The 26,413-nt window shown below is 54.1% G+C and overlaps 1 protein-coding gene across 1 annotated transcript in view; it reads right to left on the minus strand.

Annotated features, from left to right (window-relative positions):
* Positions 1-1,654: 1,654 nt before the first annotated feature.
* Positions 1,655-26,413, minus strand: part of Notch1 (notch receptor 1) — a 46,370-nt gene continuing 21,611 nt past the window's right edge. Inside the window, exons 5-34 of the mRNA XM_057754951.1 lie at positions 25,793-25,915; positions 24,954-25,187; positions 24,218-24,373; positions 23,915-24,100; positions 23,510-23,623; positions 22,664-22,777; positions 22,154-22,387; positions 21,960-22,070; positions 21,248-21,440; positions 20,653-20,798; positions 20,349-20,462; positions 18,443-18,562; positions 17,988-18,140; positions 17,064-17,292; positions 16,339-16,540; positions 15,403-15,556; positions 15,085-15,269; positions 14,532-14,664; positions 14,079-14,336; positions 13,877-13,989; positions 12,458-13,029; positions 11,856-12,257; positions 10,672-10,820; positions 9,570-9,786; positions 9,277-9,364; positions 9,021-9,186; positions 7,400-7,695; positions 6,020-6,167; positions 5,826-5,923; positions 1,655-4,680 (exon numbers count right to left, since the gene is read on the minus strand). Coding sequence (XP_057610934.1) covers positions 3,235-4,680; positions 5,826-5,923; positions 6,020-6,167; positions 7,400-7,695; positions 9,021-9,186; positions 9,277-9,364; positions 9,570-9,786; positions 10,672-10,820; positions 11,856-12,257; positions 12,458-13,029; positions 13,877-13,989; positions 14,079-14,336; positions 14,532-14,664; positions 15,085-15,269; positions 15,403-15,556; positions 16,339-16,540; positions 17,064-17,292; positions 17,988-18,140; positions 18,443-18,562; positions 20,349-20,462; positions 20,653-20,798; positions 21,248-21,440; positions 21,960-22,070; positions 22,154-22,387; positions 22,664-22,777; positions 23,510-23,623; positions 23,915-24,100; positions 24,218-24,373; positions 24,954-25,187; positions 25,793-25,915 — 6,854 coding nt within the window. The 3' untranslated portion in view covers positions 1,655-3,234. The remainder of the gene's footprint in view (positions 4,681-5,825; positions 5,924-6,019; positions 6,168-7,399; positions 7,696-9,020; positions 9,187-9,276; positions 9,365-9,569; positions 9,787-10,671; positions 10,821-11,855; positions 12,258-12,457; positions 13,030-13,876; positions 13,990-14,078; positions 14,337-14,531; positions 14,665-15,084; positions 15,270-15,402; positions 15,557-16,338; positions 16,541-17,063; positions 17,293-17,987; positions 18,141-18,442; positions 18,563-20,348; positions 20,463-20,652; positions 20,799-21,247; positions 21,441-21,959; positions 22,071-22,153; positions 22,388-22,663; positions 22,778-23,509; positions 23,624-23,914; positions 24,101-24,217; positions 24,374-24,953; positions 25,188-25,792; positions 25,916-26,413) is intronic.

Genomic DNA, 26,413 nt, shown 5'->3' on the forward strand with positions numbered 1-26,413 from the left:
TGGAGACCCAGGATATTAATGGCTCAAATTAGAGAGATCCAGGAAGGAAAGGCAATCTTTCAGAGGGAATCTGAAGACAGGAGAGACAACAGGCAGAGCGTCCCCACTCCCTTGCTCACTGGCTAAAGATTTGTTCACACAGGTAAGGCTCCTGCGAATGCAAACGCTATCACTCCAAACCCAGCCCAAATGTGTGCCCAGAGCTCAGCCTTTTCAGTGTGAACAGGCCATGCCATGGTGGGTGGTGCTACAGAGAGCATAAGCATATGGGCCTGCGAGGCCCTTTCCATCGTCATTTCCATTTCAGGGTGGAGGTTTAGCGGTGCTAGGAGTTCTCTGGGCAGAATTCAGGCTCAGACATTCCCTTGAGGGCAAGAATCAGACACCTTATCATAATTCTGGGTGTGAACACACTTTCTGGAACCTCTGCTATCACAATGTACAACCCTGGGCCCAGGACAGGACATCTGAACTTGATGGATTCACTCTTGTCCTCAGATGGCCAGACTCTGAGAGGGAGCCACTCTCCCCCTTGTCACTTTGGTTAGAGACTCCTGTGGTGCTCCGAGGTGTGGGTCAGGTGGAGAGGACCTGGCAGGAAGAGAGATGATCCACACTTACACTGTGCTGACTTCTCAGGACTAGGATGCCTTTGTGGCTAGCACTCAATGTCTTAGAATCATAGAACTTTCCAGACCCACCTGATCCTGTCACCTGCTACCCTACTCTTGTTCCTGCAGTTCTCCATCCTCTCTTAGGTCTGGTGCTTGCCCCAAGGTTCCTCCCCATGTTCCCTTCTGCCTGCTGTAAGGGTTCTCTGGCTAGATGAGTGTTGCTAAAATTCCTTCCCAGGGAGAGACAACACCTACCCCTCCTCCTAAGGTCCTAATGACAGTCCTAAGCACGATTCCATTAAAGTTGACTCTAGGACACCAATGGATTTACTGGACTGACATAAAGAACATGGGTGAAGGATTACTTTCTGAGTGTGGTTACTTCTCCCCAATTAAAAAAGAAAATCCACATTGGAAAGTATCCAGCTGGGCTAAGGCTTTCCCACAGCCGCATAGATGGAGACACCTCCCACTTGTCTTCCTAGACTAACATTCTAGTCCCTCCTTGAGGTCATGCACAATTAGGGCAGGAATGCATACAACAGGCAGTACAGAGTGACTGGATCACCAGAAGGTTCTGTGCATCCCATTGGGGGGGGGGGATATAAACAGTCAACAGGTTCAGCGGGGATGACCATTTGCAAGAGGGCACAGCTGAACTTGAAGAAGCTAGTGGTTATTGGGCTCAGAGGATAGTCATTATACAAGATTGCCTCCTCTAATGGGGATGGAGCTGACATCAAATCCATGTCCCCCTAAGGGACTGCATCAACTCCTTTGGTAGCTGTCTTCCCAGCTTGCTGTCCTGTGCTGTCAAGCTTCTAGGAATGGTATGTCCCTATGAGCAACCTTTCTGTTATTACTGTATATGAGAGGATTTGGATTTCGGTTATCTCAGTGTCGAGTGGCCCTTGCTCTGCCACCCACCCACAGAGTGAGCCAAACAACACGGGAAGTTTAGCAAAATCTGGACAACCATCAACAACATTTTTTTTATTGCAAATTTGTTAACAAAAAAAAATGAAAAAATACATCATTTTCATTACCTACAGTTTTACATGTAGATAACTTTTTTTTTTTAAGTTTCCTTTTTCTGTAAACTACACTTTATTTTATAAAACATGGTAAGAATCAACATCTTAGGATGTGTCTGGTCATACCTACTAGGAATGGCACAGACACTGCCCCCCCAGAAGCCAGGAGGAGCTGCCCTGAGGAGGTGGGCACCTGCCCCTGAGCGAGCCTCCAGCACACAGTGTCTGGAAGAGGGCATGGTGGACGGCACATGGGCCGTCCTGAGTTGTGCTCTTAGGAGCTACTGGTTCGGCAGCTGCAGGTCACGAGGCCTGGGTCACAGTGAGCCACGTTCTGACATTCCTCATCAGCTTGACACAGGACAGACTTGTTCCTTTAGATTTTTTAAACAAAATCCACCTTTAAACATGTATTTACAGGTACTTATTCTGCCACAGGCTTATACTTGATACTGCAAGAATCTGTTGTGAGCACCGCCCTGAACCAGGACGGACTTCGCAGAAGCAGGCACCACCTACATTCCAGCACACTCAAGGCGAGAGTCCCCACCCAGGGCAGTTAGGGGATCAAAGCCCAGATATCCTTGAGGCCTCCTCAGTGCAGGCCACTCTGGCGAATCCACAATGCACACTGGAGCCCTTCAGCAGTCAGGTCTCGGGAGCCCAGGCCCACGCAGGGACAGTCCATCCTCAGTTGAGTTTGGATAATGCTGGGGCCCCACAGGAAAATGTCCAGGCAGTATCTTTCTCCATAGGGTGGGGTTACTCCACATGGCCCCAGGAGGCACCACATCCTGAAGGCTCACTGGCTCAAGACGTCAGGAAGGGGACAGTGGGGCAGAGCGAGGGGGGAGGGAAGTACTCCCGAGGCCCATAAACACTACTGTGGAACACGGAAGCCTGAAGACTCATGACTGGTACTGGGTAGCACACTCTATGCACATGCCAAGACATCTCTTTAAACCCACACTGGTGGTTTTAGAAAAACGTATAAACCACATCATTTTACTTGTTTCCTGTTTTAGGTACAAAACTAATCTCTGAGCCCAAGGTGTGAAGGTCTTGGCCTGTCTCTAAACACATCTACAAATCCTAGGTCAGACCGGGAGGAGGGGCAGTGGTTGGAGGGAGGCAGGCATCTTGGGTAGATGGGGATTTCTGACCATGGCAGGTTCCAGCTTCCCTTCTGTCATGGTTTCTCTTTTGATTTTGGAAAGAAGCAATCAATAAATAAACAGCATTTACATATCACGAGTCCTTGTTCATATTTTACAAACACACAGGGAACTTCACCCTGACCAGGAAAATCAAGGCTCTGAGAACTAGTTTATTTTCTTGGAACAGATAGGTCTTTCCCTAGTGCCATAGAAAACAATACATATAAATAAAAAGGCAGTGTTTCTGTGGAAAATAAAAGTACATAAATAAATACTAAAAAAAAAATGGAAATTCTTGTCCTCTTATTTTGTATAAAAACATTTTTTTTAAAAAAGCTCCTTTGGTCGCCCCTGCATCCTGGAGCACTGGAAACGACTCCCAACAGGGCTTGGGAACGGAAGCTGGGGTCCTGCATCCCGCATCGCTGTTTACTTAAACGCCTCTGGAATGTGGGTGATCTGGGACGGCATGCTGGTGGGCGGGCTGGAGATGCCCTCGGACCAATCAGAGATGTTGGAATGCGGGGAGGAGCTGGACCACTGGTCAGGGGACTCAGGGGATGGGGTGAGGAAGGGGTGCTCTGGCACCTGCAGCTGGTGGCTGGGTGTGTTGTCCACAGGTGAGGATGAGTAGCTATGTTGGGAAGGAGGGGTCAGGAACTGGGTGGTGGTTATGGGCGGGACCATCGAGGATGGCAGTGATGTGGGCAGGGCCTGGCTCTCCTGGGGCAGGATGGTGTGCACAGGCAGACTGCTGGGGCCCAGGGGCTGTACATCCGCCTGGCTGTGCTCCCCACCCAGGAAGCTCCGGCCCAGGTGCCCATTGGCTGCTGAGCTCACACTGAGGTGTGGCTGTGATGGCGGCTGCAGGTTCTGAGGCTGGATTTGTAAGTTCTGCGGCTGCACCTGCTGGGTCTGCACCAGATGGGGCTGAGTAGCCAGCCTTGTGTTGGGCAAGCCCTGGTAGATCATCGGGGACAAAGTATTGGTGGAAAGGCTGCTGTGTAGTGGGGCCATCATGCCATGCTGGAGGCCAGCTGCCTGTGTGCTCAGCGTGCCCGATGCCACACCTGATCGCAGTGGGTTGTACTGGCTGGGCACCATGCCGTTCTGCAGCCGCGGCAGCCACTCGCATTGGCTATTCAAGCTTGCAGGTGTACCCACAGTGAAATTCATAGCCCCTGTGCCATTGGTACTCAGCACTGTGCTGGCACTGGAGGCTACAGGCAGGTGGGAGAGGCGTGGGGGCGGCGGCTCAAAGGCCAGCCGGCTGCTTCCTGCCAGCGCTGCCATCTCAGGTTTGGCCGCCACATTCAAGTGGCTGATGCCCAGGTGGGTGTCAGGCATACCAGGCAGGTGGCTGAGAGGCATGGATGGAGATTGCTGGAACGGGGAGGGGAGGAGAGGTGGAGAGGCCACGTCTGACAAGTAGCCGTGAGGCGACTCGAGGGAGTCCACAGGCGACAGCATGCTTGAGCTGTCCAACAGGCAGCCCTTGCCATCCTGGGACTTCTTCCTCCGTGCTTTGAGGTCCTTAGCTTCCTTGCTGCCACAGGCCAGCCCTTTGGTGCTGGGCTTGCGGGCCTTTTTGCCCTGGGTGGCAGACTTGAGGTTGCCCAGGTAGCCATTGGGTGAGCAGAGTGTGGGAGACAGTGTGGGCGTGCCACCCAGGGCCGTGCTGTGCAGCTGCGGACTGCGCACCAGGTTGTACTCATCCAGCAGCCGCACGATATCATGGTGCATGCGCTCCTGAGCAATGTCCCGGGGCAGTCGGTCCATGTGATCTGTGATGTCCCGGTTGGCGAAGTGGTCCAGCAGCACTTTGGCGGTCTCATAGCTGCCCTCACGGGCGGCCAGGAACAGGGGAGTCTCCTCCTGCAGGACATGGACAGGAGGCCTATGAGGGAGCTGGGCCTGGGATAGGACCTGCTGAGTCATTCATGATGGATGGCCTGGGAGGAGGAGCTAGGGGAGCAGGGGTTCCTCTTCCTCTTTTCACAGTAGGCCTAGACTACCAGACTTGGAGAGAGGAGGGTTATAGTGGGGCCCCCCTATGTTACCCAAGATGGCCTGCAACTCAAAATCATCTTGCCTCAACTTCCTAGTGCTAGGATTACAGGCGTGTGCCACCACACCTGGCTGGACTTGAGCCCCTTTTTTAGAGAATCTAGATATATCACCTCATACCAGAGAAGGTCTGTGGGACCCTCCATGCTAAATCCACAGGGCTTCCTCTGTGTGGGGTCAGACTGCCAAAAACCTACTAAACCTCATGCCTTTTACGCTCCTCAAAATGCAGGTGCAAAATACTGCAATTTAGGGACTCAGGAAAATCAATGGACACCTGTCCAAAGGGCTGCCAGTGGCCGTGGCATCTCAGCTCCTTCCAGGTCTGCTCAGCCCAGCAGACATAACCATACTTCTGCGAGGGGTGTGAAAGGCCTAGGAACCTAGAGAGGCGTCTACCAGGCTCTGATTCTCGTGATAACCACTGGCCCATCCCAAACCGGGGAGAGCCCCTAGTGCCTGCTGCCTGCTGCATTTCCTGCCCTGCAGTGGAGCTGGTGAGGGAGGCATGGACTCGGCACTTCGGAGCAACTAAACAGTCCTGAAGCAGTAACTAGCCCTCAACAAATGACAAACAGAGACATCGGGAAGGCAAGATGGGGAGATGCAGCCTAGGATTTCCTTAATCCCAACGGAGGGAGGATGGTAGTGGGCCATACAGAGCCACCCCACCCAAGCCCTTTGGCCAATCATGAACCCCTAGGGTCACCATACTCCCCAAGAATAGAGTGGAACAGAAGGCAAGGTTCAAGTAACAGTGACATAGGACATCGGCTGCTGCCTCATCCCATCTCCTCGGCAAAGGTGAGTTACTTTATCTGCTGTTGTCCCAACCCCCAGCCCCCACACTTGGGAGCTGTGTCCCAGACACTCTAACACCCTAAGTGGTCCCCATATGGGTGCATGGGAGTCCCTATCCTGCCCCCTGCAGTTAAGGCAGCCCCCTTGCTCACCTTGTTGTTTTGCATGTCTTTGTTGGCTCCATTCTTCAGGAGGACAACTGCAGCATCCACGTTGTTCACTGCCGCTGCCCAGTGCAGGGCTGACTTGCCTGGAAAGGAAACAAGGAGAGAGGAGATTGGGTTAGGGCTGACCAGATCGTGGAGTGGTTGATGTCTTCCATAGCCGGGCTGTAGCTTGGGCCTACCAAGGTCGTCCACAGCATTGACGTCTGCATGTGAGTTAATGAGGTCCTCCAGCATGCCCTCCACGGCCAGGCGTGCAGCCAGGATCAGCGGGGTCGTGCCATCATGCATGCGGGCATCCAGGTCTGTGGCTCGGTTCCGGAGCAGGATCTGGAAGGTAGGGATGGATTCAGGTAGACTGATCCAGAAACCAATGCCCAGCTGTTCCCATGACTCAGATGAACCCCCGAGGAAGATGGAATGTTATGGAGCTACAGTCAATGTGCAGGAGGGGCTAGGGTTCCTACCCCAACCCCTGGTGACAGAGATGACCCACTGTGACCACCTGTGGCCTCATCTTATGGTCATGGCTACCAGAAACGTCTGCAGGTTAAAGGAGTCAAGCTTCTGCCTGGCATGGGGGAAAGAAGGGAGGGGAACCAGGGTGCAAATCCCGCTCACGGTCCACAGCCATACTTGGAACTGCTAAGCTGCCCTGCTTGAGTCACAAGTGGGAGGAGTGGGATAGTGACCTGAGTAAGGACTCTCAGCACTGCCTAGATTCCTGCAGGTCATACACAGATCTGTGCAGGCGAAGCAGGCCATGTGGGCCTGTCATGGGCTCATCTTACCCTGTGGCTGATGTCAGCCTCTCTTTGCTATTTTGAAACAGGGTCTTTCTTTAATGATCAGGCTAGCCTTGTGCTCACAATCCTCTCAGATTCTAGAGTGCTGGGATAACAGGTGTGCACTGCCCTGTCTGGTTTAATGTCCTCTGCAGACTGACAGTATGTAGCTCGAGTTAAGACATGATGAAATGGCAAGCTTTTTGACGTCAGGTCTATGCCCCATTGGAGCCTGCTCCAGGGCAGCCTAGAGGATGGGACCTGGTAGCCGGGGTCAACGGCTGGCAGCATGCAGGAGTATTTACTAGGGATGGTCCCTGGAGACCCAGACAACTAAATCTCTAAATCTACCCTGGCTGGCTTCAGGCTTCCAGGCAAAGGCCAGGACCAGCGGCCTCTAAAACTCTCTTCCTGCCGCCATGGGCTATGCCTGCAGCCACAGCTGAAGGGGGTGGGACTAGGCTGCAAGGCTATAGCACTGGTCCAGGGGCCTCAAGTCAGGCCATAGCCTGTAGACAGAAGGGTCTTACTGAGGGTACGGAAGCCCTGCTGCACTCTGTAGGTTTCCCAGAACCACCTTCAGCCAGCTTGCCCAGAGAACACAGGTGGGGCTTGATGCCCTTTGTATCCTGGACTTTCTTCAATGTGCAGTTTCAGTGTTGAAATGCCAGCTGTTCTTGCCCAGTCACACTTGGAATTAGGGCTTGCAGGGCCTATGTCAGCCAGACCACCGCCCCAGATCAGGTCCACTGTCCCCAGGGATGTAGTGCTGCCTACCTGGAAGACACCCTGAGCATCTGCAGAAACAGCTGCATGCAGTGGGGTGCGCCCCATGTTGTCCTGGATGTTAGCATCTGCGCTGGCCTCTAGCAAGCGCTTGGCAGCATCTGAACGAGAGTATCTGGCAGCCAGGTGCAGGGCGGTCTCCCCTGTGCGGTCCGTCTGGTTGTGCAAGCTGGCGCCCTGGTAGATGAAGTCGGAGATGACAGCAGGCGCATCTTCCTCTTCCTCACTATTGCCTGTCTCAAGTCCCCCTCCACTGCAGGAGGCGATCATGAGGGGTGTGAAGCCATCTGCAGAGAGGAGAGAGACAGGGGTGGGCATGGAAGGGGTGGTATCAGCCTCAGGGAGGGTCAGTACCCAGCCATGGCCATGGCAGCCCTGCTGCAGCCTTCAGTTCAAGGGACAGTTGTGTGGACAGACACACACCTCTCAGCACACAATGGCTACTGGGGGCTGTTGAAGTTACCTTGAGTTTCTGCAGGACAGAGCCCTAGTATAGCTACCAATCTGTAGTATGGGGTGATGAAGACCCCTCCAGTTTTACCTCCTGACCTGCCCTTCAAAGAGGATACCCTTCATTGAAGATCCATCCAGGAAAAAGACAAGAAAAATGTACTTAAAAAGTCACTATTGGGGGCTGGAGAGATGGCTCAGTGGTTAAGAGCGCTGCCTGCTCTTCCAAAGGTCCTGAGTTCAATTCCCAGCAACCACATGGTGGCTCACAACCATCTGTAATGAGGTCTAGTGTCCTCTTCTGGCCTGCAGACATACACTCAGACAGAATATTGTATACAAAATAAATAAATATTAAAAAAAAAAAAGTCACTATTGGGCAAATGAGATGGCTCAGTGGGTAAAGGCCTTTGCTGACATTCCAATAAACCTGAGTTTGATCCCCGGGACCCACATGGCAGAAAGAGAGAAAACAACTCATGCAAGCTGTCCTCTGACCCCCACATGTGCACTATGGTACATGTGTGCTCCTCGTACTTGAATAAATGCTTTAAAATATAACAAAATAAGGGCTGAAGAGGTAGTTAAACAGAGCACTGGCCGCTCTTCCAGAAGACCTGGGTTCAATCCTCAGCACCCATATAGCCGCTCACAACAATCTACAATTCTAGTTCCAGGGGATCAAATAGCCTCTTCTGGCTTCCATAGGCACTAGGCATGCACATGGTACACAGACGTATATATAGAAGCAGAACCATGCACATAATATATATATACACACACATATATTTTACATACATATATTGATATAATTTAAAAAGTCAACACTTTAGCCAGTCATGGGGGCCACACCTATAAACCCAGCATACTAGAAACTGAGACAGAAGAATCATATTTGTGGCCCAGCTTCAAAAAACAAAGGGAAAAAAATCAACACTTGGATGTATTGCAAAGCAGCATTTCATGAAAAAGTATACTGTGGGGGCAGCGGTGCTGCTAGGCAGAGCTATTCAACAAGTCAACCCTTCTCAAGTCCTACTGGCCTCTAAGTCTATGCTAGTGTGTGTGTGTGTGTGTGTGTGTGTGTGTGTGCATGTATGTATGTGTGTGTGTGCTGGCCTCTAAGTCTACGCTAGTGTGTGTGTGTCTCCAGTGGCCTTACCTGGTCCTCGGACATTAACATCCATGCAGTCAGCATCCACCTCACCCTGAGGCGGTGTTGGGGCCATGGCAGACATGCGTAAGTCGGCGGCATCCAGGTGCTGCTGGGTCCACTGTCGGTGGTCAGTCTGATCATCCAGGTCAGGAAGAACCACTGGTTCCTCAAACTGAATTTGGACAGAGTAAGCAGAGCCTCATCACTCAGGGACTAGGTGGGAAGTGCCGCCCAGGGAAGCCTCGGAGCCTGCTGGACTTACCCGGAACTTCTTGGTCTCCAGATCTTCGTCCCCCCACTCATTCTGATTGTCATCCATCAGGGCACCATCGGAGGCATTCTTCAGGGGCCTGGGTAAGGGGGTGCGGAGACTGAGCAGGGGCTCCAGGGAGTGCCCTGTAGCCACAGTACCTATGGACATCCTCTACATGCAGGTGGGCTCAGAGTGAGGACAGGGAGCAATGGGCCCATGGGCTTGCAGGAGGTAATCATCCCCCCCTACCCACCCTGCTACTCACTCACCCCCCACACACAGTGGGAACAGTGTCCACTCACTTGAGGCCGACAGAGTCCTCGCCGAGGGGCTCTCTTCGCTTCTTCTTGCTGGCCTCTGACACTTTGAAGCCCTCGGGGAACCAGAGCTGGCCATGCTGCCGCCGGCGCTTGCGGGACAGCAGTACCCCACAGCCCACAAAGAACAGGAGCACGAAGGCGGCGGCTGCCACGTACATGAGGTGCAGCTGCGGGGGCACCGGAGGCTCCACCGTCTCACCTGCGGGCAGGGGCAGCAGGCAAGCACCCCACGTCAGGCGTGGTGATGTTGTGGGCCGGCGGGGGGCGGCGGACTGGCTCCACGGCCAGTTCCTCCTCACCCACTCTCCTCCATCCCACCCCCCAAAATAAGGTCATTTTCTACGTGATTAATCAGAATTGCAAACTATCACTAAATTCTCTCCTGCACCAGCCGATCTGTCTGGAGACAGTGCTCACTTCTCCCCTTTCGAGGAGGAGGATTAGCGAACTTCAAATCGCTGCGCTAGCATTGAGCTGTTAAGACAAAGGATTTAGGGGGATTTTCAAGATACAAACTTCAACACTTCACATGACACCGATCAATTCTCTCTCTCTCTTAAAAAAAAAAAAACTGTAATGATTTTGAAATAATACCCAACAAAGAAAAATCAGGGGTAAAGAATGGGGAGACAAAAAAGCTCCCCCACACTTTCTGGTATATGTGTACAACTAAGCTTTATCCATGGCTGTTACCATCCACAGGGAGGGAAGGCCATCAGGAAAATTCCAGAAAAGCACTCCCTGAGCTCTGGAGGGCAGTTGGCACAAGGAGTGAGAGACAGGCTGTGCCCCTCCCAGACAGACTCCAGCAACCCATCCCTGAAGAAGCAGGGCTGGGGACTGGGACGCTCACTTAAATTTTTTTTTTAAATGTGTGTATGTTTTGCCTGCATGTACATCTGTGAACCCTGAGCATGCCTAGTGCCTGCGGAGGTCAGGAGGTGTCAGATCCCCTGGGACTGGAGTTACAGAGAGTTATAAGATACCATGTGGATTGTGAGATTTGAACCGGGGTTCTCTGTCAGTTCTCAGCCAGCGTCCTTAACTACCAAACCAAGCCTTCCTTCCAACCATGACCACTCACTCTTTACAGCCTCGATCTTGTAGGGGATATTGAGGTTGCCCAGTGAAGCCAGGGCGCCCAGGAAGGCGGCCACGTCGGTGGCACTCTGGAAGCATTCCGAGTATGACTGGATACACTGCCGGTTGTCGATCTCCAGGTAGACAATGGAGCTGGGAACACACACATCGCGTTGAGATCAGACACAGCCTAGCATGCTGCCTGCACACCTATCACCCTGACCCAGAGAACATGTCTGACAACAATAGCCCTGTGACTGGACGATCTCCCTGCAGCCCCCGTTTTCAGCACTTAGCAGGGGCTCATCCTCCTGCCCAACATGTCTTTCAGCCTTGCCCCTTAGGTACCACAGCACCCCTTTGCTTCAACTCAGAGAAGAGAATGTCCTCAGGCACCCATGGCCCTCTTGAAAGCAGTACATGGTGCCCCACAGAAGTGCAGGGATGCAATTGTGGGTTATCCCTCAGAACTCCCCAGGGAGTGGCTTGAGGCAACAGCATGATGGGATGCCAGAGAGGTGAGACTCTCGTGCCAGCTGGGTTACCCACTCTCCGGCTCTGGCCCCTCAAACACAGGATTTTAATACAGCCTCCAGGTGACAATACATTTCTGACCTCTACTGCAGTTCCATGCCAAGGAAATCAGGACTAAGAACACTGGGGTCAGGAGACACTAAGGTGCCATTCTGGGACCCTCAAATGCAGGGTGTGGGGGCGGCATAACTTGGCCTGGTTGGTGCTTCTCTGCTCATCCCCAGGTGGCTTCGTGAAGCATCCATGAGATGCCCTCACTCACTGCCACCCTTGGGTCTTCAGCTGTCAATGTTCAGCAACAACGCCCTCTTCATTCCCCACCTGCCTCCTCTGCAGTGCGGGTAAGGGGGCTGTAGAGACTGAGGTGCAGGCTTGGTCTAGGATGACTTGGCTCCAGGGAACACCCTGGAGGCTTTAATTAGGTTGGTCCCGATTAATCACCTGGTACATAGTGGGGCCTCAAAACCTCAAGCTTGGCAAAGAGTAAAGCCTGCCAGGTGCCTGAAGAGGGATGACCTCAGCACTGCAGATCCCTTTTGACCATAAGTCGGGGTGAATACTATCTCCCCAGAGTTCACCTCCAGGACTGAGCTGGCAACAGGGCCCCGGGACGTAGGAAATAGCCCATGGCGGCTGGATCTGGTGCTCACTCACCCGCGGATGTCCATGGGGTCCAGCTCCCTGCGTTGGCGGCCCCCACTGGTGCCGGGAAGCAGCGAAGAGGTGGTCCAACCTACGGCGGAGCGCTTGATTGGGTGCTTGCGCAGCTCCTCCTCGCGGCCATAGTAGGGGAAGATCATCTGCTGGCCTTGCGCATCACGCTTGAAGACCACATTGGTGTGCAAGACGTGGCTGAGTTCCCGCAGGAAGTGGAAGGAGTTGTTGCGTAGCTGCTCAGGGGGAAGCAGCACCACCAACACCAACGTGCCGGCTGCCAGTTGCTCGGGCACGTGTTCTGCGCAGTCCAGTCCGTCCCACTCACACTCGGCGCTGTTGCAGCCCTGGTCGCAATGGCCGTCACTGAAGTGGTCCTTGCAATACTGGTCATACAGGGGACTGAGGGATATGGGACACACTCAGTCTTATCCCAGTCTGTGGGTCTCACACCCACCCTGACCAGCCCAGACCTGGGAAACGTGCTTGATATCCACTAAGAGCAGGGGTAGACATTGGCCCCCGGATTCCCGGTATTTGGTCCTTCCTCTCCCAGCTATCTGCTGAGCCCTGGGACTCTGAAGCAACCCAGCCTTACTTACTTGCACTGCCCCTCGGTTTGCTGGCAGTCGAAGCCATCAAAGAGGCAGCCAGGTGAGTTGCACTGGCTGTCACAGTGGCCGTCACTGAAATACTTCCAGCACTGCAGGGACTGTGTGCAGTTCTTCCAAGGGTCGTTGAAGTTGAGGGAACAGTCGCCACCATCCCAGCCACATGCGTGGTTGTTGCACTGGAGGTTGCAGACCTTGTTGCCTGCGTCCACCTGGCACTCGGGCAGCTCACAGTCCTCCTCAATCGGTGGCGGGGGAATGTCTCGCCCAGCACCACCCGTGAAGCTGTAGTCTAGGATGTGGCACAGCAGCCCGTTGAATTTGGCAGGGCACAGGCAGCGGTAGAAAGGACTCTCGGATGTGGGCTCACAGGTGCCCTGATTGTAGCAGGGGTTGCTACCCACACAGGGGCTGCTGGCCGGAAACTGGCACTCAGGACCAGTGAAGGAGCCCAAGCAGAGGCAGGTGGGACTGCGGGGGCCTGAGATACATGTACCACCATTGAGGCAGCGCAGACTGCCACAGGTGCGGGCATCATTCTCACACGTGGCGCCCTCAAAACCCTGTGGTGGAGAGAGAGGATGGCGCATTGGATCAGGGTGCGAGGATTCAGGGACACCATGCATCCCAGCCTAGGCCTAGCCACATCCCATGACCTATGAAAGGTGTCTGTGGCCTTTCCCCAGTAACAAGACCCTTGAAACATCCTCGCCACAGGAAGGTCAGGATTGCCAAGGGCTTTGAAACAGAGCGATAGCTGAGTGGGTAGAACCCTAGGAGTTTTTAGAGTCATGAAAAACCAGGCTGACACTGGTCCACTGTATGTGTGAATCCCTGAGGGGTTAACACCCAGAGCAAACACTGCACACCAGTGCCAGCTCTGAGTGTGACCCACAACACCTTCCATGCAAGGTGGTCACCATAGGAGACGGCAGGTAGGGTGGGGACCTGGTTCTCCTAATAAGTTCTCATGCAAACCTAAAACTGCTTTAAAATGAACATCTATTTAAAAACAAGAGGCTGGGCTGGGGCCCAGTGCCGGAACATTTGCCTAGCATATGTGAGGACCTAGATGCTCAATTCAGCAGAGCAGGAAATAAACTTCTTTAAAGAGGGTCTTGCTCTGTAGCCTAAGGTAGCCTTGAATGCAGGGCAATCTTTCAGCCTCAGCCCCAGAGGACTAGAATTACAGGCATGTATGTGTTATGCCCACTCAAGTTTTATGAATGAGCTGGGAGAGTGAGCATAAGGGAGTATGGTTCTTGGTCCCTAGCCTCGATTAGAAGCCTTCAGGCTAAACTACTCTGGATGAGGGTGGGTAAGGGACAGGTCCATCCAATGTAAGATTCAGGGGTTCTGGCACCCTCAGACACAGCACTCTAGCAGCTGCACAGGGCCAGGGGCACCTACCGCAGGGCACCTGCAGATGAATCCGCGGGCAGTGTTGGAGGCCACGGCACAGACACCCCCATTCTTGCACGGTTTGCCCCTGCAGCCATTGATGACTGACTCACAGCGGCGTCCTGGGTGAGAAGACAGTAGGTAAGGAGCATTCCCCGCTGCCACTACCCAAGGCACTGCCCCATTCGGCCCACCTGCCCAAGGCACGCACCAGTGTGGCCAGCCCGGCACTCGCAGTGGAAGTCGTTAACCCGCTGCACGCAGTCCTGGGTGCCATGCGGGTCACAGGGGTTGGAGAGACACTCATTGACATCGCCCTCACACCGCTCCCCGACGAAGCCTGGTGGGCAGGTGCAGCTATAGCCACCCACCTGGTCCACACAGGTGCCATTGTTGAAGCACTTGGGGCTTCGAGTGGCAGGGTCAAGGTGGGGATGGCAGTCATCAACATTGATCTCACAGTGTACACCTGCAGAGTGACCAGGGATATTATCAGGGGACTGTACTGGCTGTACTCTGTCCTATGTGGTCCAGCACAGCAGTTAGGAAAGAAAGTGGCACAGCGTCAGTGCCGTCCATCTTCCTACTAAGACTGGTCCCACAAGGCGATATGGAATGAGTTCTGGCTGCATCCTCGTCACCCTACCCAGGTCCCCATTCTTACCCTGTGTACCCCTGGGGCAGGAGCACTTGTAGGTGTTGGTCAGATCGATGCAGGTCCCCCCGTTTTGGCAGGGCTGGGACAGACACTCGTTGATCTCCTCAGAACAGTTAGCTCCGTGATAGCCAGCCACACACTGTAGAAATGGCACACGCCACAGCTTGGTTGGAGTCAGGGTACATACTCAGGCCTACACTGGCAGTCTGAATGGGGGCTCTACCCAGCAGACCCTAGGTAGGACCTCGGTAAATTAAAAGTCACTGTCCAAGGTGGGGAGCGGACAACACCTGGTCCCACAGGGGTGAGGTCTTGGAGCAGGAGTTGGGTAGCATATTGCTCTCTAGGAAGAGTACCCCAGGCCACTACTTGCACCTCCTCCTCCAGCACATCTGCAATGTGAATGGATCCTGCCCAGGTGTGTGACACCTTGCTCGAACAAGACACTGGGCTCAGTCGGCCATGATACACCAGGTCCCAGCTCCAAAGCCCTCCTGCGGCAACACTCATGCCAATAACCCCTACCCCACGCCGCCCCCCACTTCAAGACGGCCCACACCTTGCAGGAAAAGCCACCCAGGTAGTCAGTGCAGGTGGCTCCATTCTGGCACGGGTTAGGTGAGCACTCGTCCACCTCATCCTCACAGTAGCTGCCAGTGTAGCCCGCCTGGCAGTGGCAGTAATGCTTGTCTTCCTCATCCACACAGAGGCCTCCGTGCTGGCACAGGAGGGTGACGTCGATGCCTGTGGGGACCAGATGAAAAGGAGCTGGGACTTGGGTCGCGACTTCCAGGACAACTACTGCCCACATCCTCCTGACCTGGTAGGCCTGGCCTGGGCCGAGCCAGGGCAAGGACAGACGGGCTGGGCCAATTACCTCGCTTCTGTGCAGCCACCTCGCAGGACACACTGAGCACGTCGCAATTGAAGCCAGTCCAGCCGCTCCGGCACTCACAGTGGTACTGCGTGTTGGTCTGCCAGCACTTGCCACCGTTCTTGCAGGGAGCCGAGTCGCACCAACGTACAAGGTTCTGAGGACACAGACAGTTGTCAACCTCTTCCCCCACCCACTCTGACTGCCAGGAACTCCGTCTTGCCCTGGTCCTGGCCAGCTCTGAGTAGTGCAGCGGTTCTCAGCCTTCCTAAGGCTGGGACCCTTTAGTACAGTTCCTCATGTTGTGGTGACCCCAACCATAAAATAATTTCATTGCTCCTGCATCACTGTGATCTTGCTACTGTTGCAGACTGTAATGTAAATATCCGATATGCAGGAGATCTAAAATGCAACCCCTGCGGGGGTTGTGACCCACAGGTGAGACCCACTGGATGGGGACATTCTGTTCCTCCCTCACCTCCTCTTACATCAGTTCAGAGAGAATGTCACCTAAGAACTCCCAGGCACCGGGTTCACAGACACCTGCCCTGGGAGCACTCTGGGCACGCATGGAACACCATGTCTCCCTTGCTCTCCTTTAAGGCCCTCTGCAAAATCAGGGTGTCTACTGCCTTCCCTTGGACATCCTCCACCAGAAGGGAGCATGCCCCCAGGCTGCTTTAGATAAATGGCCATATAATGGATTCCATAGAAGCAAGAGCCTGGCATCCCCACCTACTCTCTCCCTTAGATACACCCATCTTGGCATTTTCCCAGAGAATGGTGGGTTCACTCTGGCCCCATAAACCCATGATGACACCTGGGAGCCCTCTCTGCTCCTGTGTCCCTGGCCCTCTGAAGGCAGCATGGCCAAGAGCTGGGCAACGGGCAGTGGAGAGTCCTAGGCCCTCGGGGTCATACTCTGCAACCTCGGCTCACCTGGCAGTTGAGGCCAGTGTAGCCCTGCGGGCAGGTGCACTTATAGGTACCATAGCTGTCTTGGCAGGTGCCACCGTGCAGACAGGGCCGTGAGTCACACTCATTGACGTCATACTGGCAGTAGCTGCCTGTGAAGCCAGGTGGACACAGACAGGTGAAGGAGTTGATGCCATCCACACAGGTGCCACCATTAAAGCAGGAGCTGCGGAGGTAGACAGGAGCAGAGGGGAGTGAGGGAGTGTGCTAAGGTCCTTGCCTGGAGAAGTCAACGCCATGCTAGCCTGGCTACAACACTCGCATCACGACCCGAGATTTTACAGCACACAGGTACATGACGGTTAAAAAGAAAAAAAAAAAATCAAGGGCAAAATCAGAATACTATAGGAAACACATGACAACCAGGTGTGAGATTGACATTTAACATTAAGCTTCCTGGCAATCAGGGCAAAGGGGGAAATAAGATGGATTATAGAGCTCCTGTTTAGTAGGAGGCTGGCTCACCAATTCCTCTGGATAAACTTCCTTGTTCTAAGTCACTGGAGGTCACAATGGCCCTTTTAGGAGGGACACCGTAGTATAATGAACAATGCTGGACTCAACTCAATTAGGGCTGAATGCCCACTGGGTCTGGCAAGACACTTGCTTGAGGTGCCATGCTGTGAGTCCCCGTGTGTCCCCCACCATCCATTCCTCTCCCTGCCTCAGCCCAGGCTGGTGGGACCCACCTCTCGGTGCAGTCAGGTGTGTTATTCTCGCAGTGGATGCCGTTGAAGCCCGCGGGGCAGGTGCACGTGTAACTGTCGACGCAGTCGGTGCAGTTGGCACCATTTCGGCAGGGATTGCTGGCACATTCGTTGATATCCTCCTCACAGAAGGCGCCCTGGAAGCCAGGCAGGCAGTCGCAGAAGGCTGTGTTGATGCCATCAGTGCAGGAACCCCCATTGTGACATGGGTCTGAAGGGACAGAAGGATGAGCCTTAGGGTGGCCAGGGCTCACAGCAAGCCTCTGGGAACACCAGTCAGTGGGGCCACTCACTCCAGGCTGATCCCAGCTCTGAGCCTGGGCTCTGCTCCACATACCTCCCTTCCCCCAGGCCCAAGGTAGTGGAGAGACAAGAATTCACCATCTTCGCAGACCAGTCATGGGGAAACTCATCTTCCTACACATACCCTGATGGTGCCCGGCAGACCCTCAATCTCTGAGTCTTAGCTTTGACTCAGGATGGGGGCAACCCCAGAGCCCTGCACAACTTAGTGGATCCTGACAAGGGCCAAGTGTCAAGATTATTTAGTTAGGCCCATGCCATCATCGTGAAGCACCCGGCGCCTCTGTTCCACGTCATTCAATTGGGTTGGGCAATCTAGCTGCAAAGCCTTTTGGAGCCGCATTGCTCGGCCCATGTGGAGCACGCAGTGGTGCCCAACAGCCACCTCTTGGTCTGTCCCTAGCATTTGACCTGTCTCCTTCTAGGCAAGGCAGTCTGTGCCCTGAGCTGAGGGCACAGCTACCCACAACTCTGAAGCTGACATCACTGGCTGTCACTGGATGCCGGGACTAATGTCCCATTTCAGATTCGGCAGCTCACTGCCATGTGTGTCTAAGGGACAGATGCTGAAACGTCGGGTGGACAGAGCTGGGTACCACTTACTGGGCCGGCAGTCATCGATGTCACTCTCACAGTTGCGACCTGTGTAGCCAGCCTGGCAGAGGCAGCGGTAACTGCCATTGGTGTTCTGGCAGGAGGCCCCGTGGCGACACGGACTCTTCACACACTCATTGATGTCAATCTCACAGGTTTGACCTGTTAGGACAAGATCCAGTTGGCTACCCTGCTCCTGCCCTCTGAGCCTCTGCCCTAGCTGGTCTTTCTATCTGAAATGCTACTTCCTGACCTCTGGGGAACAGTAAGCTACAGAGTCAGGATGAGAAGGACCACCCAGGGTCACCTCCTGCTTTTGGAGCTTCCCAGAGCAGGTGGCTCAGTACCTATGGGCTCAACTCTAGAGACTGGAGCCTACTCCCCCCTGCCCTAGAGCTGGCCGGGGCTCTTGACTTCCCACCCGCCACCACTGCCCCAGTCTGGTGGAACCAGGCAAGCCTTACCCTGCCAGCCTGTGGGACAGACACAGGAAAAATTCTCATAGTCCTCAGACTCCTTGCACACCCCGCTGTTTTTGCAGGGGCTGGCGGCACACGGGGCCAGTACCACTTCACATGTGGCTCCTAAGGAGAAAGATACGTAGTTGGACCCAGTGGGCATGATCCATAGCAGTTCTCATTGAGGGGGGCGATATGGGGACCCTGTATGATTGGCCAGCCAGACTCTGATCCTGGGAGGAGTAATAATTATAGACAGGAAGTTAGAGACACAGCAGAATCAAGTCTCTCTCTGAAGTCACTTTCTTTTTAAGCGTATGGTATGTGCATGTGGGGTATGAGTGTGTATACAGACAGAGACGGAAGTCAGATGTCATCTCTCAGTTCTGCACTTTAGTCCTTGAAGACCAAGTCTCAATGAACTGGAAGACTGTCAATTCAGCTATGCTGGCCAGCCAGTGAGCTCCGAGGATACATCAGTCTCTGCTCCCAAATGTTGGGGTAATGGGCATTTAGTCACACCCTGTTTTCATGTAACTCGGGTCTCAAGTTTCCACAGCCAGCACTCTTCCTCCATGAGCTGCCTACCTAGCCCTTGAAGCCACCTCTTGTCTCTCAAACTCTCCAAGATGAAGCCTGGGTCTTGCTCAACCAGAAAACCTCAAAACAAGACCCATCCTACAACAGGTGGTTGAGCCTCGTGAACCCTGGCCTGTTCCCATTCCAGGAAAAGCCCTGCCTGCAGCCAATCCTAAGGCTTTAGGTCCCAGAAGCCATTGCGGCTACTCCAAGCACATCCTACTTGTTGGGGAGCAAGGGATGCAGCCTCATGTCACGGCAGTGAATCCGATAACCGCCTGGGGGAGCCATGTGCACCCACTCTCCTTGTAATCCAGGCTAGCTTTCCTGTTTATGGCTATGGTTGGCTCCACAGCTGAGCAAGGAAGCCTTATCTTCCTTGTCTCCCACCATGTCCCTAGCCTGCTGGTGTGAGTCTCCAGGGCCCCTATCTCTATCGGTTTCCACGGTGACCTGTGCAGACAGGAACTTTGACAGAGTTTCCGACAATTGTGCAAAGGGAAGCAGGAAGCAGGCCAGCAGGAAGCAGGTCAGCATGGCTTGACTCCTCCCGCCAGCCCCGATAGCAACAAGACCTAGAGGAACACGGGGTTCGCCCAGCTGCTGACAGTTTCCTCACTGACCAACACAGGAGACAAAATCCAGGCCCTTTAACTTTTGTCAAAAAAAAAAAAAAAAAAAAAGAAAAAAAACCCCAGCATCCTGGTCACTAGCTGCCAGGCATCATAAGAGGGACCCTCCCCTTCACCTTCAGAGACCCACTTGGGATGTCCAGAGACCAGCAGCGTGAAGCCACCAGTACCCAGTGGTAGCAGGATCAGGAGCTGAGAGGGTGGGGGGGCAATGTGGCCATGGTTTTCATGTTCATTGCTTTGCTCATCTCTCCTGTAGGGGGTCCACTTCTCGCAATTCCTCAGGCAGTGCCCATGGCAGGAGCTGCTTCTGTTCATCTGAACAGAGAGCTCCTTGTCCCCTCACACAAAGAAGCTGCCATCAAAGGCATCTCAGGCCCAGCCGGCAGAGGACAGCAGCCAGGCCCCTCAGAAACACAGTAATCTATGCACTGTCTACTGGCCCTCTAGACTTTCCCTGGAGGAGTCCAGTGCACATCTCACTCCGAGCCTGCCAGATAAACACCCGGACATACACACCCTGGTATCTGAGTCCTTCCAGGCATCCTCTATAGAGACCCTATGCCTAGACCCAGGCCCAAGCGCTGCAGGACCTAAGGTTCTCAGCAAGAAGCAGAACCTTCTAAAATGCCTGGTGATCCCAATACTCTCAGCCCCACTAGCTACCACCAGAGCCCATTACACCCCTTGGCTGCTTATACCTGTATAGGGTAGAGGGCAGTTGCACTTGTACCCAGCGACATCATCAATGCAGGTCCCCTGGTTCAGGCAGGGGTTGGAGGCACACTCGTTGATGTTGGTTTGGCAGTTAGGGCCTGTAAGAAGAGGAGCAAGAGTGGGTGGGCCTGCACCTCTCCCCTATGCATTTACTCTAGAGAGTCAGAGGCCCAGCCTGAGACTGTGTATCAGGTGAACCAAGAAGAAGATGCTATGGGCTGTATTGCCAGCTCCAGGTCACCCAGGGGACCCCACTGGGTCCCCTGCCATGCCACCCACCGCACTCACCACTGAAGCCTTCTCGGCAGGTGCACACGTAGCCACTGGTCATGTCTTTGCAGGTGCCACCGTTGACACAAGGGTTCGACTCACACTCGTTGTTGTTGATGTCACAGTTTGTTCCACTCCACCCAGGGGCACATTCACACTTGTACCTACGCAGAAGACTGAGCTGCAGCCCGGGCTCAGAGCCCATCGTCTACAGGGACACTCTTAATGTGAGCTGGAAATAACCACCTTGCCCAAAACCAGGCAAGGGTTCCAGACTGGGACAATGTGAATGTGACAAAGTACTGACCTTCCGTGTAAAACTTTAATGGTTTCAATAAAGTTTTAAGAGTCCATTCACCCATCCATGTCCCCTCCACCCTGCACCGGACAAAGGGCTGCTGTCCTTATCATAAGTGTCAGAAAACTGCTTCAGCCACAGTGTGTTTAGGGTACTTGTGGCTGTATCTTCAGCTGATGGTGGCCAATGAGGACCCGGAGCAGGGATACTGGGAAGATGCTGGGGGCTGACCTCAAGACCATTGGAGCACACATCCACCCAGCCTGTGTCTACCCCAGGCTTCGAGCTGATACCTCCCATGCCAGCCTGCCGTACCCGTTGAGGCCATCCCGGCAAACCCCGTGGATGCAGGGGTTACTGTTGCACTCGTTGACCTCGGACAGACACGTGGGATCATGGTAGCCTTCAGGGCAGCGGCAGGTGAAGCCAGCGATGCCATCCTCACAGGTACCCCCATTGTGGCAGGGGCTGCCTGCACACTCGTCAATGTTGACATTGCACATGCTCCCTGTGGGTGCGGAGGGACTCAGATACCAGGCCTGCCACCCGGAGCCCACTCCTCCCTCCCTTTCTGGGCCTCAGTTTCCCCATGCTCATCTGTGAAATTCTGAGCTATGGTAAACTGCTTTATGTAGCAACAAGCCACAGGACTGTAGCGCCAGTAGCTTGGGGTCTCGTGTATTCCAACCTAGCTACAGACCCATTAGGTAGCTGAGGATGACCTGAACTTCTCATCTTCTCGCTTTCGATGTCAGAGTGCTAGGGTTACAAACATACTCCAGTGCGTCTGGTATATGTGGTTGTAGGACCGAACCCAGGGCTTCATGCCTGGTAGACCAACATCTCATCAACCGAGCCATTCTTCAGACCAGCTTTACTATAGTCTTGAGACCCATTCTCTTCTGCTGTCCCCCCAGGGTCGTGGGCACCCAGGCTTATGCCATCCATCTGCTAACTCCAGAGATCCTCCCAGACCTGACTCATCTAACTCTACGGTTGACCTTGACCTCTGACTTCAGCCATTCACCTGTGTAGCCTGGCTCGCAGGCACACTCGTAGCCGTCAATCTTGTCCAGACAGGTGCCTGAGTCGCAGGGGTTGCTGGCACAGTCATCCAAGTTGATCTCGCAGTTGGGTCCTAGGGTCATGTGACACATGGGTCAGCTAGCTTCCAAGCTTAGCCTCGCCCTTTTCCACCCACTGCCGGCTCTGGCCAGTCACCTGTGGTTCCCTTGAGGCATAAGCAGAGGTAGGAGTTGTCACGGTCTTGGCAGGTGCCCCCGTGGCGGCATGGCTGGCTGTGGCACTCATTAATGTTGGTCTCACAGTGATGGCCCGTGTAGCCTGGCTGGCAGAGGCAGGTAAAGGTGGCCACACCATCCTTGCAGGAACCATAGTGACAGGGGTCAGGGTCACATTCATCGATGTCCACCTCGCAGTGGGTCCCCGTGTAACCTAGATCACAAGAAGGGTGGGCACAAGTGAGCTTCAGGGCCAGTTACTCCCTCAACACTTAGGTGGACACACATTGGGAAACCACTGAGCCATCCCGGGGTCACTGATGGATGTAGAGGTGTCATCTACCCTGGGATATCCTTATTACTCCTGCCTGGAGTCAAAACTGAGTAAAGTTCCTGATCCTCAGATCAGATGGCCCCAGACTAAGGCCTCCTTAGTCTCCTGTCCTCTTCCTACCATCTAGCCCCAGAGATCCCGTACTGCCTCTTGTACCTTCTGTGCACACGCAGGTGTAGGTGTTGGGCCCATCCAGGCACTTGGCACCATTCTTGCAAGGTGTGCTGGCACACTCATCCACATCATACTGGCACAGGTGCCCGCTGAAGCCTGTGGCCAGGGAAGAGGAGATGGTTACATCTGACCGCATCTTAGCCCCTTGGTTGCTACCCACAAACCTTAGCGTTAGCTGAATGCCTGCCTACATGGGCTCCCCAGAGGGTGCTTTGGCTCTAGGTACAGATGACCTGAAAGCTTCTACCTGCCTCTTGTATCCTGCCCCTTACACCCTGCCCCTCTGATCAGAGATCCCTGTTCAGCACTGCTCAGTGGCTGCCTCCCTGGCCCAACAGAGGGTCCTTTTTCCCCAAACCGCCTCTGGTTGCTATGGTTACAGCTGCGCTAGGCTGTGAATGGGGCTCCCCTGGCTCAACCATGTCTAGGATAGCTGATTTACATCTCAGAAGGCCCAAGGCCTTGCCCAGTCCTGGAGTAGGCAAGGCAGCCTCCATCTCAGTTCCTCCAAGTCCTTCCTATCTCTATTAGGTCAAATCCCCATGCTATGTCCTCACTCCCCATGACCATCAAGAAGCGGACATGGGGAGAGCCAGGCATGTGGGCCCTCCTATCTCAAAGGCCCTGCAGTTCATCATCCTTCCCTCCTTCAGTAAAGGTTTTCAGGTGCCAGACTCCCTACATCTCAGCATGGACTCAATTGCCTACTGCCTTCACCTTTGAGGAAGACCTGAAAACATCCTGCTCAACTCACAATGCAAAGTCCTCCCTCAAAGTAGTCTGGGAGACCAAGAGGACGCAGGTCCTATGGTAAGCAGGTGGCCTCACCTTTGGGGCACTGACACAGGAACTCGTTGATCTTGTCAATGCAGTGGCCATTGTGCAGGCAGGGGCTGCTGGCACACTCGTCCGTGTTGATCTCACAGTACACACCCTCATAACCTGTGGACGGGAGATGGTGACACTGAGGATGGCTTCAGTAGGCCCTACTAGAGCCCTCCCCCAACTGAAGATATGGGACAGAAGTGACCCTCCCTCATACAGTCCTAGTATGCCAGCCCACTGGGGTTCGGGTCTGTATCTGCTCTGCTTTGTCCTGTTCACCTGGTCTCAGTTTTCCATGTGCTGCCCGCCAACCCTGACAGAAGTCTTACTCAAAGCTATCCAGCCTTGACTCAGTCTCCGGCTCCCTGCTCTTGGCAGCCCCCAGGGCGGGAGGCAGCAGAAACATACCCGGCATACATATACACTGGAACTCCCCAATCTGGTCCAGGCAGGTGGCATCATTCTGACACGGGTTGGAGATGCACTCATTGACATCAATCTCACAGCGGGGTCCCGTGTAGCCCTGTAGACACTGGCACTCAAAGGAGCCCAGTGTGTTGAGGCACTTGCCTGCATGCTCACAGGGGTTGGCACCTGGTGGGGGAGGCACAGATGAGGGTTGATCTGGCCTTCTGGCCTCCAGATCATCTGCAATGCCCCAGCCCACGTCATCAAACTGGTGGTTCTCCAGGACAGGTCACCTGCACCTACCCAGAGCACATTCATCCACGTCCTGGCTGCAGGCTGGCCCCGTGTACCCGGAGGGGCAAGTGCAGATGGCCTTGCCATTGACAGGGTTGGTGTCACAGTTGGATCCCTCGTTGCAGGGGTTGCTGATGCACGCATCGTTGAGGTGGCACAGCAGACCTAGACAGGGCAGCCGTGATGAGTGCTCATTGCTCTTCCCTACTGACTGGCTGTTGCAGCTGGCTCATCCTCACCCAACACCCTGAAATGAATCTCTGTGACTCACTCAAGCATCCCATAACATCCCATAATGCTTGGATCACTGCAAGTATCTTGTCAAGGTCCACATGGTCACAAGAGCCACAGCTTTATCTGCTTTTTTTGTTTTGTTTTGTTTTGTCTTGTCTTTTGGTTGGTTGTACTTTTCTGAGACAGGGTCTCTCTCGTATTCCAGGATGGACTCAAGTTTGCTATATAGCTAAAGAAGACCTTGAACTTTTGATCCACTCTTCCCTGAGTGTTAGACTGATAGGCATATGCCACCACCACCCACACAGCTTATGTGGCACTGAGAGTTGAATCCAGGGCCTTGTGCATGCCAGGCAAGCACTCTACCAGCTGAGCCACGTGCCCAGGCCTGTAGCTCTGTCTGAGTGAAGCCGGTCCCTGCCACCTCACTCGCAGTGCCCCAGGTGTGTGCAGCCAAGGTTGACAAGCCAACCAAGCTTGCCTTCTCCTCAGAGACTCCGGGCTCACTCACCCGTGCGCCCATGTGGACATTCGCAATAGAAGGAGGCCACGCGGTCGTGGCAGGTGGCACCCTGGAAACAGGCGGCACTGGCACAGTCATCGATGTTCTCACTGCAGTCTTCCCCGGTCCAGCCATTGACACACACGCAGTTGAAGCCGCCATGTGTATTGTGGCAGGTTCCACCATTCTGGCAGGCATTGGGCATCAGCTGACACTCATCCACATCCTCTGTGCAGTACTGACCTGGGAGGACCACAGGACCATCAGCCTCAGGGGATGCTATATATGAGCATCCTCTGTGCAGACTGACCTGGGAGGACCACAGGACCATCAGCCTCAGGGGATGCTACGTGCTGAGCATCCTTTGTGCAGACTGACCTGGGAGGACCACAGGACCATCCACCTCATTAGATGCTACGTGTTGAGCTCCCTGACCTAGGCTGTGGGACTGTAAGCCACTCTCTCCAGGAAGTCTTCCTAACTGACTTATGCAGCCAGCATGCCTCACCCCATTCTCCAGCCCAAAGGGCCATCAGTCCTGGTTTATCATTAATTTATCATCAACATTAGTGATCCCCCTGAGGACAGCTTTGTGTTCATCCCTGGGTAGCTTGCCCAGAATGCTAGATTTCTGTCTGGCTCAGTGCTGGGGACCTGATTTTGGATATGTGCTAATAGCCCACAAGATGCTGAGCTGTGCTGACTCTTAGTGGAGGCCCAGGAGCTGTCATCCTGGGTCTCCCAGCCTGGGCTTCCCAGGCATGGAACAGAGCTCGGACCTCCCTACCAATCCACTGCGTGCAGTTAGATGAGTAGAAGGCTGTCCCACGGACATTCCACGTACACACCTGTCCACTCCGGTGGGCAGCGGCAATTATAGGTATTCACGCCATCCACGCACGCACCCCCATTCTTGCAGTTGTTTCCCGGACAATCATCCACGTTTTCTTCACAGTTCTGGCCTGTAAAGCCTGTAGGACAGAGGCCAGCAGGTCAACCTGACCTTAGGGGTTAGCTGAGAAGCCCCGCTGGGCACCAGTGTCTTCAGTTTCTAGGTGGGCCCAGTGTACTACTCAGGACAAGGTATCTATCTATCCCTCCATGATCTCCCTGCTCCCGTGTCCAGATGACAGGTGACAGCTCCCTTCTAGACAGTCACTGTGTAAAGAGCTGGCTAAACAGACAAGGATCCAGAAACATAGTGTTCCAGAAGGTTCTGCTATAAAACTACTAACAGTGTTTCTGGAAACTGCACATTGGGGTTCTCTATCAGTGGGGTAGGCACAAATACTTAAAACTGCTGGAGTTGAAACTAGGGCCTGGGCGTGGGACCCAGGCAGGACTGCCAAATCAGGACCTGTGAGTTATTTTCCCTAGAACACAGTGAGGGCACCTGCCTCTCCTCCACAGGCTAAAGCAGCTCCTCTAGCCTGGGGCTGGGCCCCGAGGTGTGGCCTGCAGCGTGGCCT

The sequence above is a fragment of the Chionomys nivalis genome, chromosome 22 (genome assembly GCF_950005125.1).
Source record: "Chionomys nivalis chromosome 22, mChiNiv1.1, whole genome shotgun sequence".
NCBI classification, from domain to species: domain Eukaryota; kingdom Metazoa; phylum Chordata; class Mammalia; order Rodentia; family Cricetidae; genus Chionomys; species Chionomys nivalis.